The sequence below is a fragment of the Aureobasidium pullulans genome (assembly GCF_000721785.1).
Source record: "Aureobasidium pullulans EXF-150 unplaced genomic scaffold scaffold_42, whole genome shotgun sequence".
NCBI classification, from domain to species: domain Eukaryota; kingdom Fungi; phylum Ascomycota; class Dothideomycetes; order Dothideales; family Saccotheciaceae; genus Aureobasidium; species Aureobasidium pullulans.
The window spans coordinates 81,178-102,837 of NW_021941062.1; the positions used below are offsets into that span (position 1 = coordinate 81,178).

Below are 21,660 nucleotides of genomic sequence, written 5' to 3' on the forward strand. Positions count from 1 at the left end.
CACATGTTGGTACTGCTGCATGGTCGGACCTGTCTTTTTTCCCCTCAAAATCTGTTGGCACAATCGCTGCTGCATGAAGTTGGACCTACGAGGCGAAGCCTTGAATCTTCAGTCTCAAGTAGATCTAAACAGAACTGTATCACGTATCCCACACCTTCATCACCAAGACACAATTATGTTTACAGATCCTATGAGTGATATGAATCAGAGGAACAACCCACGGCGCCCATTACAAATTGGACTAAAACTGGGATCTTTTGCTCTTACTGTCGAACATATATCAGAGTACGAATGTTATCGGATTTCTGTATATCATTACTATGATCATCCATCCTCCTTAGATCGGCCGCAGCAAGACTGTTGAGATCTATGCATAATCTGCCATTACAGATTCGCCCTGACCGTATACACAGCGAGACCTAGGGCATCACGTGTTTGGGCAATTATAAGGACAGAACTCGTGATTGATCTCCTGCCTCCGGATGACATTGGCCTACATCGCAACAGCAGGCGCCATCTTGACCGTCTGTAAAGGTATGTTAGTTTCGGGTAATTTACGAGGAATCTACAAGACATACTCTTAGACCAAGCGAAGCCCCAATACCGACAGCAGCAGCGACATAGACGGGGACGAATCTGTTACAATTTTCGGGTCAGCCATGGGCAAACTATGCGGCTGGTGGTAGTCAAGACTAGACACTTACACTTTCGCCATTGATTGAACGATGATGTTGAGGGTCTCAGCACGTTGCGTGGGATCAAGGGAAGCCAAAAACTCTCCACTGAGACCAAGTAAAGCTCCTTGAAGTTCTGACTTTGAATGACTAACGAGCAACGATTGCAGGCTCTCGAGGGCGGTGTTTACGAACAGTGAGCCACAGATCGACAAGGCGAGGGAGACACTAAGCAATTGAGCTAGGAAGATGTCAGCGATATGACAGTCTTATCAATGAGCATTGTTGTGGAAAATATACCGATCATGATGAAAGCAATACCCGATGACACAAGTTCAGGGTTTGTGATTGTCTGGATGACGGAAAACCCAGACTGCATTCCACATCCAGATCCAATGCCGAGGAGGACAGAGTATCCGTAGATGTGTGCCGTAGATGTGTTGACATCAATAAGTGCTAGAAAAGAAGAGTGTGTTAGTATTCAGATGATTGGATGACCATCCGAGTCTAAGTGTTACACTTACAGAAGAGAACACCCGCGACCAGCACGAGCATGCTACCGACCAAGAACCATGGCATATAGTATCCACCTTTTGACAGGTAACTGCCGTTTACCATGATCATGAATGTGATTGTGATGATGAGTGGGAGCAAACGCACGCCAGCCTCTAGCGGCGAGTCGCCTCTTGTGAATTGAAAATACATCGGGATGTAGTAGATGGGGACAAAACCGGCTGAGTTGAAGGTCGCTGTCAAGACAAACAACAAGATCGTTTCTTGGTTTCGGAGAAGCGTGGCTGGGAATAGCCGGGATGCCTTGGTGGTGAGAAGTGCTGCTCGTTGTTGGAGAATGAATGCTACCAACAGAGCCCCAGCGAGGACGAACGGCACAATGATTGATGCACTCTTCCAGGCATAGAGGGTGCCTCCGAAGTTGATTCCCATGACTAGGCAGACAAGACATCCGATGCTGAGAATTGTACCAAGGGCGTCGACCTGTGCGAATCGGGCGAGAATGGTTCGTGTAGGTTGAGGCCTATAGCTTGGGATGAGGAAGAGATAGACTGGACTCAGTAGGCCGATCAAACAAAGATTGATGTAGAAACCCCATCGCCATGTTGCGCTCGAATCAGCAAATGCGCCGCCAATGAGAGGACCGATCACGTTGCCGACACCGAAGATGAGACCACTATGAGGGTCAGAGGGTTTTAGGGTCCTAGGCTGATGACAGAGAGGTTGACATCAAGCAATGATGCAGACTTACACGAGCCCCAAATACATCGGCCTCTCCTTTCCGGTAGTGTTGCATGACAGCAATGTCATAACGCCCAGGTATATCCCGATACCGCCAACGCCAGCGATGACACGACCCACAATGAAAGCGTTGACGTTCGGTGCTGCACCACACAGAGCTGAACCGATCGAGAAGAGAACAATGCAAACAATGTACATCTTCTTTGCATCAAACATGGCGTACATGCTGCCGAAGGGGAGTACAAAACTCACACCTCCGATCATGAAACTGCAATCCTGTTAGTCGGACTATTGCGTATGATTGCGAAAGGCCACAGGACCTACGAAACTGAGAGCCATGGCAACTTGTCAACTCCTCCCATGTCTTTCACAATGACCTATACGCTTGTGAGCTTCATCTTCCACGATTGAGATCAGGAATTTCCGCGAACAGGGATGACATCGGCGGTGATGGTGTTGTCCAAAGCATAAAGCAATACGCTTGACAAGATGCTCAGCACAACGAGTAACCACTATGACTTTATTAGTATGTAGCTCCTGGACATGGGCGTTTTGCACATCTTGCACATCTCACCTTGAGTCCTTTGAGCTTTCGAGTCTCAGGTAGCTCGCTTGGTGATTCTGAAGCGGGACTTGCAAGGGACTCAACATCGTGTGTAATGAGATTAGTAGGCTGGGCGTCTGGGAAAGACGATTTCTCTGCTGGAATCATTGTGAGGGTATTCTCGAATCGGTGAAGAGGCCGCTACGAAACAAGAGCAGCGTGATCGATAACAGATGGAAATGTGGGAGCTTGTACAGGATAGAGACCTTCGGGCTTCAGACGATCATTTACACAAACGAGCATACTTCGGATGAATTGGCAATTCCGCCAGGCCGCCTCAAACGAAGAGTCCCTGCGTTTTAGCTACAGCAACGCGCCGCAGGATTGGGCTTGCCAGATCTGACTAGCTTCAGGACCCCCTGCCGGAAGGATTTTGCCAAGCATCACCACATAGTGCATGTCTTTACGTGATTGTTCGCATCTTTGTAAGCACTCAATTGGGTATTTGCACTGTGTCTCACATGATACCAACTTTGAGAGGCAGTCAGATGATAGCGGGCGCCCGAAAAGCCAGGGTCACAATTACCGGCGAAGACAAACCTACTTTCTGAGAAGACCAGAATATGAGAAGAGCAATACTTACAAAAGGGAAGGATGCAATTGCTCGTTCCTTGCTCGTCAACCCCAATGCAGCTCACAGTACTGTCACATTCTGATGTGCTCAACTGTACAATTTTTGTTTCCATGGCACCTCAGTATTCAATCGAGTCATGTCTACCCCTGGGCTTAACGCGGTACATGCCACGATTGCAGTTCATTGACAAGATTGATTGGATACTTAAATTGACGAGAAGAAATATGCTATTGTTTGTTGTTCTGTTACCATCACCGAATTAGCCTTCGTGTCATGATCTCGTCCAGATAGTTGTCGGTGATTTGAGCCCTGCTCTTCTGGAATGACGACACAGTCTGCTGTACTGCAACTATAAGAGACTCCCTGAGCTTGATTGACTGCACGGTACCCTGCTCAAATCCAATCTCCAATCGTGCCAACTCTTCATCATTCTCCAGAAAGAAGTTCAGGTACTCAAAGAGCGTTTCTACGTTGAAGCTCGCATCGTCAGGGAAGGCAAGCTCAATCTTTTGTCGCACCAATGCGCGTTCATCAGTCAGAAAGACTGCTGACACAGGGACTGAAGCTGACATCTTCGCCTCTGGCCCTTGCAAAGAAGGCAGAAGGCTTGAGTAGAGGAAAGCAGCTCGTTGAGAGCCCAAAGCTTCGGCATACTTTCTCACCTCGCTGAAATAGCCGTCGATATCCCAAGAGCAGGCAATCAGACATCCCATCTTTTGAAGTAAGACTCGGTCTTCCTGTCCAAGGATATCGGGGAAGGACGTTGCGAATGTGCCTGCGCTTTGAGTTGAGCAGCAATAGAACATGCCGACATTGTGTTCATCCTCAAAGCCAAGCGCCTGTTTAATGTCCGAGACTTTGATCATACGGGCAATGCGAATGATATTCTGATAAAATGCCCCTCCGACGAAATCGAGATTCGAAAACATAAATGTCTTTTGCGGATTGAATGAGAAGGCAAGTATGTCTTTGGCGTTATCCACTGTGTATCGCTTCACTGTGTGTACATCCAAGGAAGCAGAATGTAGAAGCTTCATGTCATCGGTGAGCATCATGATAAGCGGAGCATCGAAAACATCTTGAAGCCATCTAGAATTGATCAGTACTAGTACATTCAAGGAAGGAATGGTCAACATACTTTGTGAATTCGAACGGTATAGAATGCCCAAGATGCAGACTCTCACTGCTTGGACCGCGTCCAGTGAAGAGATAAAATGGTTCCTTGCGTTCATATTTATCAAGTATGATCTCCAAGTCTCGATGGCTGAAGACGATACCCCTACGCAAAAAGTGATGCGGCTCGCGGCCAGTCACATTTTGGAAGCGCTGAAGGATGTTCTTGTCGATGAGACTTGCATGGGATCTGGTGATAAAGGCATGAACCTCATATTTCAGCGGGTTGTTCATCTCGAATGCTCGTGGTGGTTGGAAGGTGAAAGTGTTCCAATCGGGCGGCAACGCATGTCTATCTTATCTCCAATCGAGAAATTGAAAGCCTATTGATATCGTAATGGTTCTTACATAAGATCTTGGCGCCTGACATGAAGCTTTTTGTTAGGACGGCCCGAAGCGCTCGGGAGACTCCAAGGTTCGTTGCGTCCTTGCAAAGCCACACCTTACGACTTTGCAATGTCTCTCAGGACCCGGCATTTGGCGAAGAATATCCATACCGTTACAGTAAACTTCTCACTTCCACCATGTCCGACAAGTCGCGACTAGCCTGAGTAGAGTCAAATCTTCTCCCAAAATGTCCGCAACTAGATCTTGGCTGTAGCATGGAAGTCTGTGGTTATGGAAGGTCGCGATGCTCAAGCAAGTCATTCGATCGTCAAAACAACGCAACCTGGTTCAAATTGTTGCATGTATGTTCGCTCCCCTGATAAATAAAAGCTGCACAATCACATCTTGCCCATTCGCTGCCGCAATGTGTAGTGGTGTCTGACCTCTTGCGTCCTTCACCTCAAGCAAAGCACCGGCGCCCAATAAACTTGTGACGATACCCTCATGACCTTGAGCCACGGCAATGTGTAACGCTGTCCGCCCATTTTTTTCCTGCACATCAAGACATGAGGGATGTTTGATCAATTCTTCGACGACGCTTTGTTGTGAATTGCATACAGCGAGATGCAGGCAGGTGCGGCCCATTGAGTCTTGGGGGAGCACGTTGGATTGTAATCGTAGAAGGAGCTGCACAGTGGACAACCTGCCGCTTTCAGCTGCAATGTGCAGTGCAGTTTTGCCATCTTGAGGTATGTCAGATGTAACCAGGCTGCTGGACTAGGGCACACAGATCTTAGTGCTTGCCGGTAGGAAAAAAAAGGTCTCGACATGACACTCACCTCTTCGAGTGGCCTAGCACAGAACCGTGGGCTGGCATGTTCACGATTTGCGAGTCCGATTCCGTTCAAACTTAGAACGACTGGGTATGCTTCGTCCAAGTCCCATGACCCAAGGGATGGCATGTCTTGGTCTGGATTGTAGGATATTTCCACGTTCGCCGGTGGTGTTTGGAGCCCGATACGGCTGATTGGTATGGCGTTGTCGCGGCTGTCGAAGTAAGACACGGATTCTGTGCTCTCGTCCGGACCTCCAAGGATCGGCACGCGGACGGTTGGCATCGACAATTGGTTGGAGATGGCTTGTCTGTTCGGATCGTCTTGATCTGTTCCCGGAGATGCACCAGTAAGGAGAGTCATCTTTGCCACGGTCATGGTATCTCGAAAGCTCTCCAACTCTTCCATTCGAGACTTTAGTCGCTTGCCTATAGTTGAGCCATGTCAGTGTCGGTCCGAATCACTCTTGCTTACAACTTACGGTATGCTTTCTGTGCAATACGATTCTGTAGTTTCTTCCGAGTTGCAGCATCCTCAACCAGGGCCACATTTGTACGGCACCTTGAGTCCATCTGGTCGCTGTAACCAGCATCGCCAGTGTAAGGATCGCTATCATTCAAGGCACAACTCGACATGATGGACTGCGGAATTATGAGATCGGCAGAATAGTTCTTGTCAGAGCCGGCAGGCCAATCCGGGCCTTTTGCAGTGTCTGATTCTCATGCCGACAGAGCAAACCGCAGCCTTGTCTCAGCAACCAGCGGCGGAATTGATTGAACAGGATTGTGGCAGCTGAACTCTACGGAGCTGAACAGTCGGAGGCTGGCGCTTTGCATATGATACAGAAGGAAGAATATTGTTGGAGGTTACCATTGTCTACATTGGGAAAGTACATGGATCGCTAATATACGGCTGATTTGGCGGTTGAAGGAATTAGCGCAGGCTAATACTAGAGGTGAGGCTGTCTGTCGTGTATAGTATTGGTGAGGCACAGCGCTATTGTCGCAGGAAGTCATCTAGCTACATACGGGCGTAAAGAGCCAAAGAATTGCTCATTCAGCCAGTGAATGGCGCACAACATGCGCCTACGGGAAGGATTGAGATTTGTGACTAGCGCGGTTCTGGCGTGCCTGAATCCTGGAGGGGGAGGCTGACGACTCACCACTGCATATGCCCTGCAGATTACGATATTATCACCGTTAGCTGGGACGGGCCGCTGCCGGCTATGCTTTGAGGAGTCAGGACGGACAAACACGTTATGCAGCTCGTTGTTCCCGAGCTGAAGGATGCGGAATGCGGGCAAACTCGACGCCGTCTAATGATGGAGTTGGCGTTCCTCTGTTGTTAACCCCGAAGGCTTTGTCAAGTCGGGGCAACTTCACTCGACATGGCTGATGGTCGCTGGCCGCATCCGTCTAGCCGCTTCACGTCAGAATAGATGCCCCTCTCGTGATGCTGGTTATTGTTCTGGACTTGATCTGGAATGCACTCGCCGTCTCGAAGATAAAAGAGGCTCCAAGCAGCACCGAATACTCAAAACAAATCACATCAGCTCTCCTTCTCCATTCTTCACTTTAGCAACGCAGCAAACCACAGTTACGCCATCAATACCACCACCATCACCACTACTGAACAATGCCTTCTTCCAACACTCCCTACCAGCCTTATGCTACAAGATACGTCGACGGACCTGCATCTGGCCCAACTGCCGCAGAGATTGTCAAAGATCTCGGCCTCGAGGGCAAACTTCAGGACAAGGTCATCTTGATTACTGGAGCATCGGCCGGACTCGGTCAGGAGACTGCTCGCGCTCTTCACACAACTGGAGCAAAGCTCTACCTCACAGGCCGTGATCTCGCCAAAGGCCAGGCCGTCGCTGATGACCTCATCGCAAGCAACCCCAACGGCCAGAAGCCCGTCTTGATCGGCTTGGAGCTGGACAACCTCGAGAGCGTCAGAGAAGCAGCTAAGCAGTTCCTCGCTCAAGAGAAACGCCTTGATATTCTCATCTTCAACGCTGGTATTATGGCAGTCCCTGAGGGTCGCACCGTCGATGGGTTCGAGACTCAGCTCGGAACCAACTACTTCGGCCACTTCTTGCTCTTCCACCTCATCAAGTCTACCTTGCTTGCCTCCCCAGAGTCTCCTAGCCGTGTCATTACTCTCTCAAGCGCCGGTCACAAGGCAGGAGGTGTCTTCTTTGATGATCTCGACCTTTCCAAGCAAGGCTACAACCCCATGGTCGCTTACGCCCAAAGCAAGACGGCCACAATCCATCTGGCAAACTCCATCGACCGTCACTACAGCGCGTCAGGCATCCGTGCTGTTTCAGTTCACCCGGGAATGATTTTTGAGACTTCGCTAGGTCGCCACATGTCGCAAGAAGAGCTTGCCGGATTCGCCCCCATGGCACCTTTTGCCAGACCTCTTGCGCAAGGTGCAGCAACCACTGTCTGGGCAGCACTCGAGCCTCACTTCAACAAGCAAGGTGGTGTCTATCTCGCTGATGCTGGTGTTTCAAGCGCGGCTGCCGAAGATGAGCACTTTGCTGGACCTGGATATGCTCCTCATGCCTTTGACGAGGCAGCCGAGGAGAAGTTGTGGAAGCTCAGCTTTGGTGCTGTCGGTCTGAAAGAGGATGATAATTGAGCATCTCGATGCATTGAATAGGTGGTCACCTGTGCGAGCAGTTCTGGCTAAAATCAACATAGAGTCTCCTTGTCCTGCGACCTGTTATCTTGTGTGTTTCCTATGCTCTTGCTTCTTCGTTCCGAACTGAACAGAGTGGTCGTTCTTCTTCGTTGCTGCTCGCCAACTGTGGTTCTCACGATGTCGGAATTTGTAGTGAGAGAAGGAGTGTTTTAGTAGAGCGTTTGTGGTTGTTTGTGTAGCTATCATAGTCCAGAGCTACGTAGTCCCTAATCCAGTGTCATTAAAATCACTCAAGCTGGACACCCAGACGAGTCTGCTCGTGGAGGTGCGTAGTATCCTAAGCCTGTAGTCGCTGGCTGCTTTCGGGCGAAGCGGTAGAGCAGCAGGGCTTTGCGTCTGTGTTCGCAGTGTAATCAGGGCATGTCGGCGAGGTTGCGACGCGTTTCCTTCGTTGTTGGTCCAAGTCGCTAGCTAGTCCCTGGAGAGATCTGGTTGTTCCGTCCAGGCGCTTTCTTTTCAGACCGCCTCTTGTATGAATGCCATGCTCTTGCTTGTTCCTATAGGGTGGGGTGGTGAAGATAGCGTGTGTCGCGGTTTTAGGGTTCGAGCGGAGACGTCGACACGTCGTGGGTGGATGGTGGATGGTGGAATCGTGGATGTGCTTCACTGAATCGAGTAGTTACAAGGAGCGCCGACACAATCTAGTTGGGTGCAAGAAGTCCTATGTCCAATATTCGAATGTCGTTGTAGTCGCCTGTGGTGTTGATAGAGTTGAAGATCGCGGATCAAAGTCGAAACTCAAAACCGCATGCGCACGGCAATCCGGTTCGCGCGCACAGACGCTGCCGAGTCTTCTCCATGATGCGCGAATGGTGCGCTGATTGAATATGTGATTATTATTCTTCTTAAAACTCACCATGCGACTGACATGAAAAAGGACATCCAACAACAGCGTCGAATAGCACGACTGTTGCGATCGTCAAATTGACGCTGGGATATGCAAAAACTTGAGGGAGGCAATGGTCAATAGAGAAGAACGAAATTTCATTGGCAATCCTGAAGCAACTCCCAATTCATCAGACACCAGTAACACCAATTCTGATGCGAATCAACTCTTCAAGCCTTCTGACCAGACCTGATCCATCACTCTCCCATCCCTTCTGACCAACCCCTGATCCATCACCCCCTTGATCTATCCCACGGACCAAGTGCCAGGCTAAAATAGCTGTCAAAATGCAAGAAGCTTTTCGACATTAGCAGTTTGTCCAGTGAGAGAGACTATTCAACGAATGAAATCACGGAAGATGCCATGGTTAGTGATGATCTTGCCAGCCTCCTTGTTGAACGTGTTACGACCGCTAGGGCGGGATGCTGCGTTCGCCTCTGGCACGGTCATCTTTCCGGAGTTGACCCGGCCGAAGGTGCGGCAGAGGGAGTGAAGTATCCCATCGTCGGTCTTGTTTGCCACAAATTGATCTACGTCAATCTCCATGCCATAGCCAAGACGGCCATGTGCGATGGGCGAGAATTTGGCCTGCAGAGCGGCCGCCTCCTGAAGAAGATAGCGGTTTTGGACCATCCCGGCCCAAACGAAGAGCTTGACGTGGTTCTTGCGGCGTTTCATGAGGTCCTCAATGAACATCTTAAACGATGCCCAATCGGTTGTGACTCCAGTAAGGCTGCGGACCCAGATGTAGATCTCGCTGCGCTCAGGGATGGTTGTGATTGTTGCAGATACAGCGCGATTTTTGGCACCGTGACCGACATCAGTTCCGAAGACGATGGGGTGATAAGATGGCTTATGTGTCGCAAAGATGTGGTATTGGCCGGTGAGTTCCACGGTCTCCAGGAGAGGGTAGATTTGACGGAACAAGCTCTTTGTGGCGGCCTTCATCTTGCGGTACTTGGACCTGGGTTTGACTGGTCCAGATGCTCGGCTGAAGGTAATGGCGTAGCGTTTGGTGATTGATGCGGGTCTAGGGGAGGCGAGTGTCTTCAGGGTCTTGTTATCTATAATGTATTGTTAGTTACCTGCCACCATAACTTGGTAACACTTGTAGGGGGGTTAAACTAGAGGAGTTGATATAGCTCTGACTCCCCTTTGTTTAACCACCCCCTATAAGCGTCAGTAAGGATAAGGTACTTACAAGCTGCGAGGGCGCCGGTGGTCTTGTCGGCAAGACTTCTGGTTGGTCCACGAGCCATGTTATCTGTTAAGTTGGTGGATAAGGTTGTTGTAAGGGGTTCAGGGGTGCTGTGATGAAGCTTGAGGAAAAGGAAGAGCGAGCGAAGAAGATATAGCAAAATCTTAGACAAAGACCGTGTAGTCCATGGAAGAAGAGAGAAATGGAAAGCTGGAATCGCGAGTGTTCGTCTCTTCGTTTGTCCAAGGTCCAACACCGGGTTTTCGGAAGCCAGACACCCCCGACGCGGAAGCATGCGTAGAACCAACTAGAGCAAGCTTGTCACAAGTTGTCAGGTTGACACACGGCCCTTTCATTCCAGGACCGGATTGATGCTTGCTATGGGTTGATTGAAGTCGTCATCATGTTGCAGTACGATCATCAGATGGTTGGGCTCCAGGCGGCCAGAGATGTCTTGACTCTTCAGTCGTTTACGCTTACAGTGTCTGATCATGTCTCGATGCGAAACACGGTAAGGATACTCAATGTCTTCAGTAAGTCTGTTCTGCAAAGTCACCAAATGCTCCGCAAAGACCGGCAGCGACTTTCTGAACACCTTGGGTAGAGCGCAGTTTGTTTTACGCACGGTCTGGGTCGGTTTCTGGAAATGGACGGCACGCTCTATGCCTGGTAAGAATGACAATTCTCGCCCAAGTTGGTCGAAGAGTCGAAATGTCGAAAAATGAAAAGAGCCCATGTGCGGGCTTTCATGCACAACAATATGCGCCCTCTCAACCTTCGTCCCGTAACGAAAAGCCAAGCATAACAAGCATAATAAGCGCAATGCTCACAAAACTGCATAAGATCAGAGTGTAGCAGCACAACACAATTCCACCAGCACTTGCGCGGTGCCAAAGGCCAAGATTTTGGCCTGCGTTGCTTGCGGAGCTTGCCGTCAAGCTGAACTGTGGGGAAACTCATTCTGGTTGGACAGCTCGTACTGCGACATTCTTTCTTCCTCTTCTTACATGGACGCTGCATCTTGGAAGCACGCGCGTCAATGTGTAGTATTCAGATCTCTCTGCCACAACTTGATAGTAAAAAAAGTAAAGAGGTAGGTATTCAATCCAATGTCGGCATATTCTGTCACGTCGAGTGTAACGCCACGCGACTTGAGTAAGAGAAGGCAGGTGCAAGTATGCCCAGGCAGCACCTTCGCTCGCCCATTCTCCTTCGCACTTGATTTCGTTTCTTTCTTCCTTTCTTTCGTCGCACCCAATTTCTGAATTTTGTCCCGTCCGCCTGTACAAGTCCTTTGTCTGTTCTATACCACTACCAATCAATTGCCGAGGGTCAATCTACCCGGACGACATCAAAATCAACATGTACGACTCAACAATTGCAATCTACCTTGCCGTCGTACTGATTCTTAAATAGCAAAAGACCTTTTTATAGGCGATCTCTCTGCTTTTCGCTTCCCGCCTGTATGAAAGACTTGTTCATTATTTTAATTGTTTATGATCTGACTGGTGCAAAGCTTCATCAACATCATCAAACTCCTTCCCCGGCAGTTCATCGTATGCTTTCATCATCATCATCATCATCGCTTGTTTGAGTATTGTCTGACATGATGTACAAGATGGTCAATGAACCCAAGACCGGCACTACACAATGGGCCAATGAGCTCATGAGATGTTTTGGTGCGCCGGCAAGTTATGTCGTCAAGGGTGGTGAACTCGTTCGCGTTTTTGCCGGAGGCGATGATGGCGATGCCAACGAGGAAGAGGATGAAGAAGAGGTCACAGATGGTGATGAGGAAGAGGAGGACGTCGGCCTTGGGCTGAGTCAGTTGCCCGGCCACGACGCCGAAGACGATGAAGATGAAGACGATGAAGACGAAGATGCTGGTGAGGGTGATGATGAAGAGGAGGAAGAAGATGGTATCCCGACGGAGGGTGAGGGTACGAGTGTTGAGGAGGGTGATGTCGATGAAATCCTCGACTTCAGGCAGTACGGACCGGGTCGTGCCGTCAAGAACACGATCCCTCGCTTTGCTTGGTTGCTGGTTCGCTGGGTCGACAAGTCGAGACCCGAATCTTGGTTGGATTCGGCTGCGCTTCATGCGCCAGTGAAGATTGCTGCCTTTTGGTCGGCAGAGGGTCTGAGACCAAAGGTGTAATGTTTGCTCTTGATTCTTTAGCTGCTCGATTTTTGAAACAATGATGAATTTTGCTGCAATTGTTATGTGTTTATTGTAATCCAGTCTTCTTGTAAATAGTTTACTATCGCGTTCACAATCTTGGAAATCATGCGGTCAAGGGATGTACATATGAACCAGCATGTAGAAGAGGTAGACGTGGTCGACGTTCAAGTAATTTGGGACATCATAGCTCCGCATACATGACTTGAAGCTGCTGTCTGAATTTGAAGTGTGGGTTAGAGGTGAGATGGAAAGAATGGCAATGGCGACGGACGCAGGTACAAGAACCGCAGAAGACGTGCAGCAGGTCAAGGTGGATAGAAAGCTGGGTTTGCATGTGTTGAACGGTGGACATGTCACAGAGAACACGTCGGATGTGGATACGGATGCAGTATAGGACGCGTACAGAAGTATAGTGGCGTAAAGAAGACCATGCAGCTTATTGTGTAAGGGCGACTAATCGACTGTTAATCATGAGAGCGATAGCATCATGCGAAAGGAAACAAGCTCCCGCTAATGGTGGCCGAAGATGATGGCGGGTTTGCTGCGGAGGAGAAACTCGAGAAGGAGTGCTAGAGTCACTCGGTAAGAGTAGCGGGCATATTAAGTAAGTCAAAAAGCTTGGTGCATGTAGGAGGTAGCGTTGCTTAAGTAACTTGAAGGACTACGTAAAGGCGTAACGAAGAAGCAGACGCAGGAGTGATACAGGGCGTCAGCGAGGTGCACGAGTCACAGTTTAACATGACTTATAATGAAGGCGTTTCTTGCTTACAATTGATACGAGAGGTCGAGAAGGAAGGCGAATGTGATATGGCAACAGGAGTGCGCTTGGTTGTGTGTGTCCATGTCAGTCAAAGTGCTGGAAATACCAGGAAACATGTTGAAGAGAGTCAAGTTCCAGCAAAGAGGGAGACAAATGGTGGCAGAAGCGGTGCCGAAAGAGAGGATGCAATCACTGAAGAAGGTCAGAGCAGGCAGAAACAAGCCAGGACTGGGTGTGTGTGGGTGTACGTGGTCGAATAGTCGAAGAGCTTGCAACGCGGGCAAGGAAAGCGGACTGTAGCAACGGCCGCGGAGGCGGAGAGATGGCCGACAGAGAAGTCGTGGAGAAATCGAAGCCATCGCGAGGCAGGATACTTTTGCAATCAGTGCGGCCTCCCGGAGGAAATAAGCCCGTTCACGAACTCTCGGGTTGATGGCAGCCACTCTCCATAGGCGATGTCCTCTTACTCGAGATTTTTGTGCATTTTGATGGTTGGAACGACAGGGAGGACGGGCATCGGAGGGCGGATTTCCATCTCCGGTTCGGCCGAAGCTTTCAAAACAACCTTGATGATTTGAGGCTCTGCCGCTCCAATCTCTTATTTCCGTGGTGCCAAGCTCCAGAAATCGGAGCTTCGAGCCTCGAAGTCGAGAGAGAACGATTTTCAATTCTTGTCCCACAGCCACCACGCAGACATTCAACTCAACCAAATCAATTCTCACAGTCTTGGATCTGGCATGCCTTTTGAGGTTCGCGCATACGACACTCCCCCAACCGATCGAGCGATGCGCACACCTGCCTATCCTGCCTGAGCGAGTCGCCTGCTCACTCGTCGCCCTCCCGCCCAGAACCGCACAACCACAACCCTCTTACGCACATTCGCTTCCTCGCTACCATTAGACGAAAATGTGCCCGACCGAGTCACTGTAGAGCCTGACTACTCTTCCGATGAACGAGCTCATGCCATCAATACACACAGACACCGCGACGAAGAGCATGTGAGTTATGGAATGGTCAGAGCGACAATTGACAAGGGCCAGGTTTCAGACAAGTAGATCTTCTCGACAGGCAATTCCCCAGTTGCAAGAAACTCAACATCCACATGCGCAACCTCGTCCTGTCAAGCACCAACCGCCGTGTTGCAGGTCATGCGCCAATTCGCACCAACTCTCCCAAAAGCTCAAGGATCAGATCGAAAGAGATGGAAGAAGGGGACAACGTACATGTAGGGGCACAGGAATTGCACCAGAACCGAGCTCTCAGCATAGCAAATGCTCCTTGCAACATGGCAGTCAAAAGGCACAATGATTTATGGATTTTGGTGTAGGTCCAAAGAGATCAGAGTACCGCTCTCGATGGACATGTACTTGATCATCAAAAGCATTATGCCTTTTTGAAGCCAAGGTCGCAAGGCTATACAGGCGAGAGGGAGTGAGAGCCTCATGCCTATACCCCTGATCAAGGACTTCTCCCATCTCCTCTGTCAATTGCTGTTCACAGTATGCACATCAAAATGCACGTGGGTATTCGGAAACATAGAGATGTCCATTGAGAGCCCTGTGCCGGGTCCGCCGCCTCCCTGATCAAACTGTTCTCATCTCATTGCGGCACGGGACGCTACATGATGGATCACTGTCTACTTCTGTGCACTCTTTCCCTTCTTCTTCATCTTCTTGATGCTTCTAACAGACTTGTTCTCCTCAACATCTCCATCCTCCATCTCCTCGGCGACACGCTTCTTGCTGGAACGTTCCTCGGAACTAGGACCACTGTTGATGCCAGAATTGTCGGCGGTGTGACCGTTGGCTACATGCTCTTCACCGTTAGACTGGCGCTGCTTGGGCTTCTTCGCATCGGTGGCAGCATCTTCGTTACCGTTAGACTTGCGCTTCTTGCCTTTCTTGTCTGCGGCGGTGGAGGGAACTGCATGGTGCTCCAGTCAGTGTCATCATCTTTAGGAGTGGCCTCTCCTTGTGCAGAGCTCTGTTCCATGCATGCTGTAGAAAGGCACGTTGTTTTTGAGATCAGTCCAGCCCTCCACTGAGAGTGTGACAGTTGGGAACTCTCTACTGACGGCCGGACAGGGGTTGAAAAAGAGGGGGGAACGGTATGTACTCACGAGTCGACTTCTCCTTGTCCGCCTTCTCCTTGTCCGCCTTCTCCTTGCCGACCTTCTCCTTGCCGGCCTTCTCCCTGCCCCCCTTCTCTCTGGCCTCCACATACTCCTGATGAGTTGTAGCCGGCATTCTGTGATCCTCCTCACAGATCATGACCTTCTTCTTCTCCTTGGAAGTCGAGCCAGGGGTATCGTGGACTGACTGCTTCTCCTTGTTCTCCTGAACATCACCAGTCTCGGAAGCGGAGTCGGAATCATCCGAAACACTGTACGGTTCAGGCATAGGGGTGTTGTTGCGGATGGCATCGCTCACAGCAGCGTAATAGTCGGCAAGAGCGTCGCGGCTAGGCTTTTCTTCGATGAGCTCTTCGGCAAGGTGATCTTCTTCAATCTTATTGAGAGCGGTCGCATCATTCTTGTTGGTTTCTTCCATGACGGCATCGCGGGCCTTTGAAGCGGCTTCGATTGTGTTGTACTTGACGTGGTTGATCTCGCCTTTGTCGTCTCTTTCCCAAACAACTCTGGCATCGGGAGCGAGAAGGCGGAAGACCTCATTAACGGTACCGAGAGGATCGTAGTGCGACATTCTGCAGTAAGTCGGTCTTATGAATGAGCTCTGGACTCTAGCTAGCAACTTGCGTAATAAGGGGAGAGTACGAATTGCTGGTAGCAGTTTCGATGATAGAGAAAGGGGTGTTGATGGGGAGCAAGGGTAGTTGGAATGCCGCAGTGTTGATGGACAGCAGGTTTGCTTGGATGACCTCGTGCGAGAAAAAAAGTTCCTTGCGCGACAAAGATACGTTTGCTTTGACTGATAGTTCAATGATGAAACCGGATAATATTCGCTATGCAGGTATCCGTAACCCACCAACCCTTCCATATTCCTAAGCTTTCCATCCTCTTCTGTCCTTCTTCATGTTCTTCTTCCAACACCCCTGAGTCTTCTCTTCTCCTTCTTCCAACACCCCTGAGTTTTCTTAGCTCGCTTCTCGAAACCCAGTCATCTCTTCTCCATCCACCCTACTCGAACCATCATGTCGGAAGTCAAGTTCCCCAGCAACAAGAGGTTCATGAATTGCCTCAAATGCACCTCCCACAGCAAGACTTGTGACATGCCCGACAACGCTGCAAGATGTGTTCGCTGCGAACGCAAGAACTATAACTGCCTGGAATCGCCATACGTCATCAACTTCAAGCTCTTCAGAACCCAAGTTGTCCCTACCCTGGTGGGTGATGCTCTGGTCGCCACCTTTCTCCGTCAATTCGACAATCTCCTCGTCCATTACCCCGTCCTTCGACACCTCGCATTTCTTTTGGGTTCTCTCTACCAGCACCACGATGGCCTTTCCGCAGCTGACCGCCAGTCACACTCGTCAACCCCCTCTGAGCACTCCAAGACCGTCATGGATCATCACATCGACTTTATGTTCAAGATCGGCAACTTCTTCAAGCAGGAGGCTCAGGAGTCACCCGAAGCTACGTTTATACTCATGACCATGCTTCCCCCCTTCCACCTCTACATGGCTCGTCTTTTGAGTCAACGTGACGACGACTACACCATCCGCATCTGTCGCACTCTCTACGGATTGAGCAACTATCAAAGAGACCTCCGTGACAGTCTGCCTGAACTCAGCAAACAACCCGACTTTGGTCTTCTTCTTCGCTCAAACATTGGTTACGCCTCCCTCCCGAGTGATGATGAGCTTCAAAACTTCAAGCCTGTCGACAAGTTTTACAATCTGATCGACACATTCGGCCCCCCTGCCATCTCGGAAGTCGTCAAACCTCACATCAAACTTGCCGTCGACAATCTCTTCATGCTCCTCACCAGCGTCAGTCAAGCCATGGAGAAGAACAGAAAGGAGACTGCCCGCAACCCCACTCATGTCCTTGTCAACAATGATCGCAAGATCTTTACATGGATCCTCATTGATGAGTTTCCCCCTGAATTCTGGGCCTTGACCAATGAGCGTTCCAACGAGAGACCTCATCCCATCTTCCAAGCTCTTCTCTGTTACTGGGGTCTGCTCTGTAGCATGAAGAATGATGTCTGGTACTTTGAAGGTGTTGGTTACCGTCTTCTTCAAGACTTCTTGGTCGTTGCCAGAGACAAGGATATCGTTGCTGCTGGAGACAAGCCCCTTGCTGAAGTTTCCGCCTGGCAGACATTGTTCCATCCTCTTGTTGGTAAGCTTGGTGCCACTCATGTGAATTGGGTCAAGGGTACTGGTGATGCTCTTGCTCCTGAGTCTCCTTGAAGACTTGCCCCTAAGTCTCCTTAAAGACTTGCCCCTAAGTCTCCTTGAAGACTTGCCCCTGGGTCTCCTTGAATCTTCTCTGACTACATTCATGATTCATCCGCATGGACGACGGGCGAGCGTCCGCCACTCTTATTCCCTTCTTCTCCTTTGTTACTCATTCAGTCACTACCTGTTCTCGATTGCGCAGACATGGGTTCTAGGCCTTTCAACCGACATGGCAATCCCTGCACTCCTCTCGCATTGATATCTTTACTTAGAATAGCTTCTGCAAAACATTATGACATTCTTCATCCATTTTTGATGCCGTGAACACTGACACTGGAGGATCTGTCACTTTTAGCCATTCCCTACAGCCATGCCTGATGTTGTCTGGTCTGTGAAAATGTACAATGTTTTTGAGATCAGTGCAACCGTCTAGTGAGGAACTGAGAGCGTAATGGTTAGCGGCGCTCGTGGAGATGATATCGGACTTTGGAGTTTCATCTCCGAGCGCTTGCAGACTTGCGGAGTTGTTGTTTACGACGATCCCAGACTTTAAGATAGCCATCCACGCCACGCCCATTATCGCACTAAGAACAAGAGACCGTCCAAGTAGTCCAACAAACTCATCGCCATAAATCAGGATTCAAAATGCGTAGACAATTACTCGCACATGGTTCTTGTCGAGAAAGGGACCACGGCGTCGAAACATAAAACACAACACCGCCAAGTCGCATGCTTCAACTTCATGACCATTAGAACACAAGACACTTACGCCATTGCATAACTCACACAGCACGAGATTCAACCTCGCTCATTATCGTTCCCAAACCAAGGTCATTGCCCAAGTCCGAAAGCAGAAGCGCACNGGGAAGACCTATACCCCTCGTGTATCCCTTAGTTTACCCTCCTTTCTTTCATTACCACTGCGTAGTAAACAGAAGAGTAGATGAAAAAGTTGGGACAAGGGGTATGGAGGAAGTACAAAAGTATGAATTGATGAATTGAGAATCTGCCATGTAAGTTGCATGATGCGCATGATTGCGGAACCAATGCAGACTTCGACATCGAGGTTGCGACAAGAATGAGGCATCACGAAGATCGCTACAGCAACGTTGCGAAAGTTCTCCGACCCAGTGTTTGCGCAAGTACTGTTTGGCCTCGACAGGGGAAACTCAAGTGTGCACATCTCTTTATTCTTTCAAATCGCTTCAAGCCAAATACCATCAAGTCGCAGCTGTCTGTATTGCGGAGGTGCGTCAGGCGTGGTGGTCGAGGAAGGATGCTCGTACGTGGAACTGAGACGGAAGGCGTGAATGATGATGCTCGTGGACGAAGGACGAAGGGCTCGTAGGCGCAATGTATATGCTTTCGAGATTGTATGATCTTGGGAAAGTGTGGACAGAGGAGTTGTTGGGGTCTCGGGAGTTTCGTGGTCTGGGGCGTGAACAGCCGAAGGCCGCATCATTCGGCCGAGTGCATGTACGTTGTTGGGCTAAGGAGCTTGCGGTCTTGAATCAGCCAGAGATACCATTTCGGAGTCTTGGTTAAGATGAACGCGACAAGCTGTGGTAGCCAGGTAGCGCCGGTTCCATAACTTCTGGGTGTACGCGACAGGCAGCGATGTTACGGGCGGACCGTCGCTTGTGGTTGGATGGAGCGGGTCTGGTCGTGTCGTCTTGTCGGACTTGCGCCGCCATCGTTACAGTTCCATCATCGCTCATAAGCCGTGGCGTCGTCTCCAAGCAACCGCAAGCACCGGTGTGTATTCGCCTCATCTCCTCCTCTTATCCTGATCCAGAACGTAAAGCGGCGCGGGAATGTACTTCGGTAAGGTGCAGTTGGACAATGTTCGCAAGAGCGATCATCCTAGGCAGCAGTCGCAAGTCGAGCATGTCGTGGAGCGGAGAGCGAGAAGGAAGGCGGGTTGAGCCCTCGAGTCGGCGTGACAGCTCAAGGCGATGAATCGAAGGTGTCATGTCCCGCTTGAATCAGTGGCATTGAGAAGCGCATGGTGAGTTTGCCCGGGCGGGTTGATTGAATGGACGCGAATTCGTGGTCGATGATGTCTTCGCTGTCGGTGGTGTTGAGTTTGAGGCAAGAGTCGAGGCTGTCGAGCTGGTGTCGGCGAGTCGCAACGCCCGCAAGCTTTCGACTTTGCGGCAAGCTCTGTGTGGCCGCGGATGCCCTTTTCAATGCAGCGATAGAAGCAACCGAAGCCGCTCCCTCTGCGCATCATACTCAGACAAGAGAACACCAACTGCAAACCCAACTGCTCGACACCTTCCACGCCGATGCCACCCATGACAGCGACTTGGAGACCTGGAGATCCCTGGTACAACAAGAGGCCGCGGCCAACAACAGCTGTGTACATGTCGGATCACTGGGAGAGTTGGTCATTCTGGACAACCAAGAGAACAAGATTTGCAGATGGAGCCATGGACGAAGCACGCCGAAGCATGGAAGATCGACTTCTCTACCAACTCTGCACCACAGAAAGTCCATAGGGTGTTTGATGCCCTACTCCTGCCCCAGCGACTTGCCTCCGAAAGCTTGGGGAAACATCAAACGCCCGAAGGTTAGATCGAGTCGACGGTTGAGTCCCAATTCGCCTACGCCACGCCCGATGCTTTGGGTCCATGCCACACATACAAGAGCTTGAGAACGCCTGGCAGTCTCGAAGGTGGGCGTGAGCTCCTTCAAGGGTTGTTCGATGCACGGAAGCGTGGCCACGGCAAGTGGTTCATGCAACAAGTCGCCGACTCACCAGCTGGAATGGCACTGGAAATGACTTCACCGAACTCTACGGCTCCTCCGAAAGCAGCGACCTTCAAACCGGACAAGATGCTGCCGCTGTGATATCCTTACTTCTACGTACCCACTAGCGCTGCTTTCGAGCTCAACGTCTCGAGCAACTTGGTTTATTTCTTCGTCGATGGAACAAGATCACCAGCTGCCAATCGCTTGCTCTTTTTCATCCTCGGCGCCACCGAACCTAGCAATCATTGGAGCCATTCACCTTTTCTTACGTCAAGCGATAACCCTCCTTAGCCCTGCCGGACCTTCTCTCTGTCTCTTTTCGTCTACCCACCTTGTTATTCCCGACCTTCGCGTATGCTTCGCGCACTCTGGATTGTTTATTGCGAACAGGTCGCGGCTCATCCTCTTCTGGCTCCCTCTTGGACTGACCGGGAGTCTCAAGGACCTTGTCGAGAAGCTTGTCGAGAAAAGACAAATAGGAGGAATGTATGTGCCATCCCTGATAACCTCTGGCAAGGCGAAGAACCATGTCTTGTCGCCCTCACCCCCCCGCTCTCCTCCACCCAACTTTCCTGCAGGCCATGCTGTCGGCTCCGTTGAGGTCATGCTCGCCTTCATGTGCCTCCACTGCTCGTACCACCTCTCCGCTCAGGAGATGGGTAAGTCTCCTGTCCTGCTGTCCCCATGCTGTACGCATACGCTAACAGTCCTTTTTTAGATGATTGCGACGCTTGCCATGAGCCCTGCATGCGCAAGAGCTGTTGGCGCTGCGTCCGCGGCTCGCACGGCTGCAAGAATGTTCCCGCCATTCTCATCCCATACCTCAACGATGACATCCGTGCTAAGGATGCTCTCCTGCTCGCCCGTCATCGCCAGTCCGCCCACCTCCGCATGTAAGAGCTCATCGTCACGCGTGTCCTGGCCGAGTTCCACGTGCTTGCAGCAACTCGTCCACCGAGGGTTTGCCTCATGTCTTGACGCGCAACATGACCTCCGACGAGCTGTTGCGCCGTGAGCAGCTCACTGAGCAGCAGCGCAACCGCCGCGCCCTTGAGGACTTAGCCTGTTCCGGTCCCGCCGGTCGCTCTCCCATGGAGCTCGACTCTGATGATCTAGCAAGGCGGAGAACCATGTCAAGATTACCGGTCTCGGCAGCTGGCCTTTGATCAAGCCCTCGATTGAGAGGATAATTCGAGCCTAAGGATTTGGATAACAGGAACACATACTTTTCCGGGTGAAGTCGATTGTAGCGATCAACTCTCATTCTGGTGATACACCCTGGGTGACTTGTTGAATCTGTGAATTCCTTCCATGGGCTAATTGGCCATTGATCTCTTTTCAAGACACTCGAACTCCAAGGGACTTGA

The 21,660-nt window shown here is 50.5% G+C and overlaps 10 protein-coding genes across 10 annotated transcripts; 5 read left to right on the forward strand and 5 right to left on the reverse strand.

Annotated features, from left to right (window-relative positions):
• Positions 1–554: 554 nt before the first annotated feature.
• M438DRAFT_285082 (MFS general substrate transporter) lies at positions 555–2,640 on the reverse strand (the record flags this gene model as incomplete). Its single annotated transcript, XM_029901503.1, has 8 exons — positions 555–636; positions 705–915; positions 975–1,130; positions 1,199–1,863; positions 1,939–2,196; positions 2,253–2,305; positions 2,360–2,440; positions 2,503–2,640. The coding sequence occupies 8 exons, from the start codon at positions 2,638–2,640 to the stop codon at positions 555–557; spliced, it is 1,644 nt and encodes a 547-aa protein (XP_029754933.1).
• Positions 2,641–3,348: 708 nt separating this feature from the next.
• M438DRAFT_370000 (tryptophanyl-tRNA synthetase) lies at positions 3,349–4,513 on the reverse strand (the record flags this gene model as incomplete). Its single annotated transcript, XM_029908147.1, has 2 exons — positions 3,349–4,195; positions 4,245–4,513. The coding sequence occupies 2 exons, from the start codon at positions 4,511–4,513 to the stop codon at positions 3,358–3,360; spliced, it is 1,107 nt and encodes a 368-aa protein (XP_029754934.1). The 3' UTR covers positions 3,349–3,357.
• An 847-nt stretch (positions 4,514–5,360) lies between these two features.
• Positions 5,361–6,074, reverse strand: M438DRAFT_340409 (uncharacterized protein; the record flags this gene model as incomplete). The annotated part of the gene is made up of 3 exons (XM_029904319.1): positions 5,361–5,375; positions 5,446–5,867; positions 5,921–6,074. The coding sequence occupies 3 exons, from the start codon at positions 6,072–6,074 to the stop codon at positions 5,361–5,363; spliced, it is 591 nt and encodes a 196-aa protein (XP_029754935.1).
• Positions 6,075–7,074: 1,000 nt separating this feature from the next.
• M438DRAFT_340410 (NAD(P)-binding protein) lies at positions 7,075–8,088 on the forward strand (the record flags this gene model as incomplete). Its single annotated transcript, XM_029904320.1, has 1 exon — positions 7,075–8,088. The coding sequence occupies one exon, from the start codon at positions 7,075–7,077 to the stop codon at positions 8,086–8,088; it is 1,014 nt and encodes a 337-aa protein (XP_029754936.1).
• Positions 8,089–9,126: 1,038 nt separating this feature from the next.
• Positions 9,127–10,934, reverse strand: M438DRAFT_370002 (uncharacterized protein). The gene is made up of 2 exons (XM_029908148.1): positions 10,239–10,934; positions 9,127–10,101 (listed from the first exon to the last, which is right to left on the reverse strand). The coding sequence occupies exons 1-2, from the start codon at positions 10,528–10,530 to the stop codon at positions 9,374–9,376; spliced, it is 1,020 nt and encodes a 339-aa protein (XP_029754937.1). The 5' UTR covers positions 10,531–10,934; the 3' UTR covers positions 9,127–9,373.
• Positions 10,935–11,844: 910 nt separating this feature from the next.
• M438DRAFT_410035 (uncharacterized protein) lies at positions 11,845–13,437 on the forward strand (the record flags this gene model as incomplete). Its single annotated transcript, XM_029910063.1, has 5 exons — positions 11,845–12,387; positions 12,493–12,585; positions 12,626–12,805; positions 12,944–12,999; positions 13,089–13,437. The coding sequence occupies 5 exons, from the start codon at positions 11,845–11,847 to the stop codon at positions 13,435–13,437; spliced, it is 1,221 nt and encodes a 406-aa protein (XP_029754938.1).
• A 1,376-nt stretch (positions 13,438–14,813) lies between these two features.
• M438DRAFT_340413 (uncharacterized protein) lies at positions 14,814–15,879 on the reverse strand (the record flags this gene model as incomplete). The annotated part of the gene is made up of 2 exons (XM_029904321.1): positions 14,814–15,100; positions 15,297–15,879. 2 exons carry the CDS (start codon positions 15,877–15,879, stop codon positions 14,814–14,816), a joined length of 870 nt encoding a protein of 289 aa, XP_029754939.1.
• Positions 15,880–16,660: 781 nt separating this feature from the next.
• M438DRAFT_350230 (uncharacterized protein) lies at positions 16,661–17,635 on the forward strand. The gene has a single exon (XM_029906583.1). It carries the CDS (start codon positions 16,697–16,699, stop codon positions 17,549–17,551), a length of 855 nt encoding a protein of 284 aa, XP_029754940.1. The 5' UTR covers positions 16,661–16,696; the 3' UTR covers positions 17,552–17,635.
• Positions 17,636–19,442: 1,807 nt separating this feature from the next.
• Positions 19,443–20,331, forward strand: M438DRAFT_169463 (uncharacterized protein). The gene has a single exon (XM_029899108.1). The coding sequence runs from the start codon at positions 19,575–19,577 to the stop codon at positions 20,193–20,195; it is 621 nt and encodes a 206-aa protein (XP_029754941.1). The 5' UTR covers positions 19,443–19,574; the 3' UTR covers positions 20,196–20,331.
• Position 20,332: 1 nt separating this feature from the next.
• On the forward strand, positions 20,333–21,225 carry M438DRAFT_169455 (uncharacterized protein). Its single transcript, XM_029899106.1, has 2 exons — positions 20,333–20,952; positions 21,012–21,225. The coding sequence occupies exons 1-2, from the start codon at positions 20,469–20,471 to the stop codon at positions 21,188–21,190; spliced, it is 663 nt and encodes a 220-aa protein (XP_029754942.1). The 5' UTR covers positions 20,333–20,468; the 3' UTR covers positions 21,191–21,225.
• The last annotated feature ends 435 nt before the right edge of the window (positions 21,226–21,660 follow it).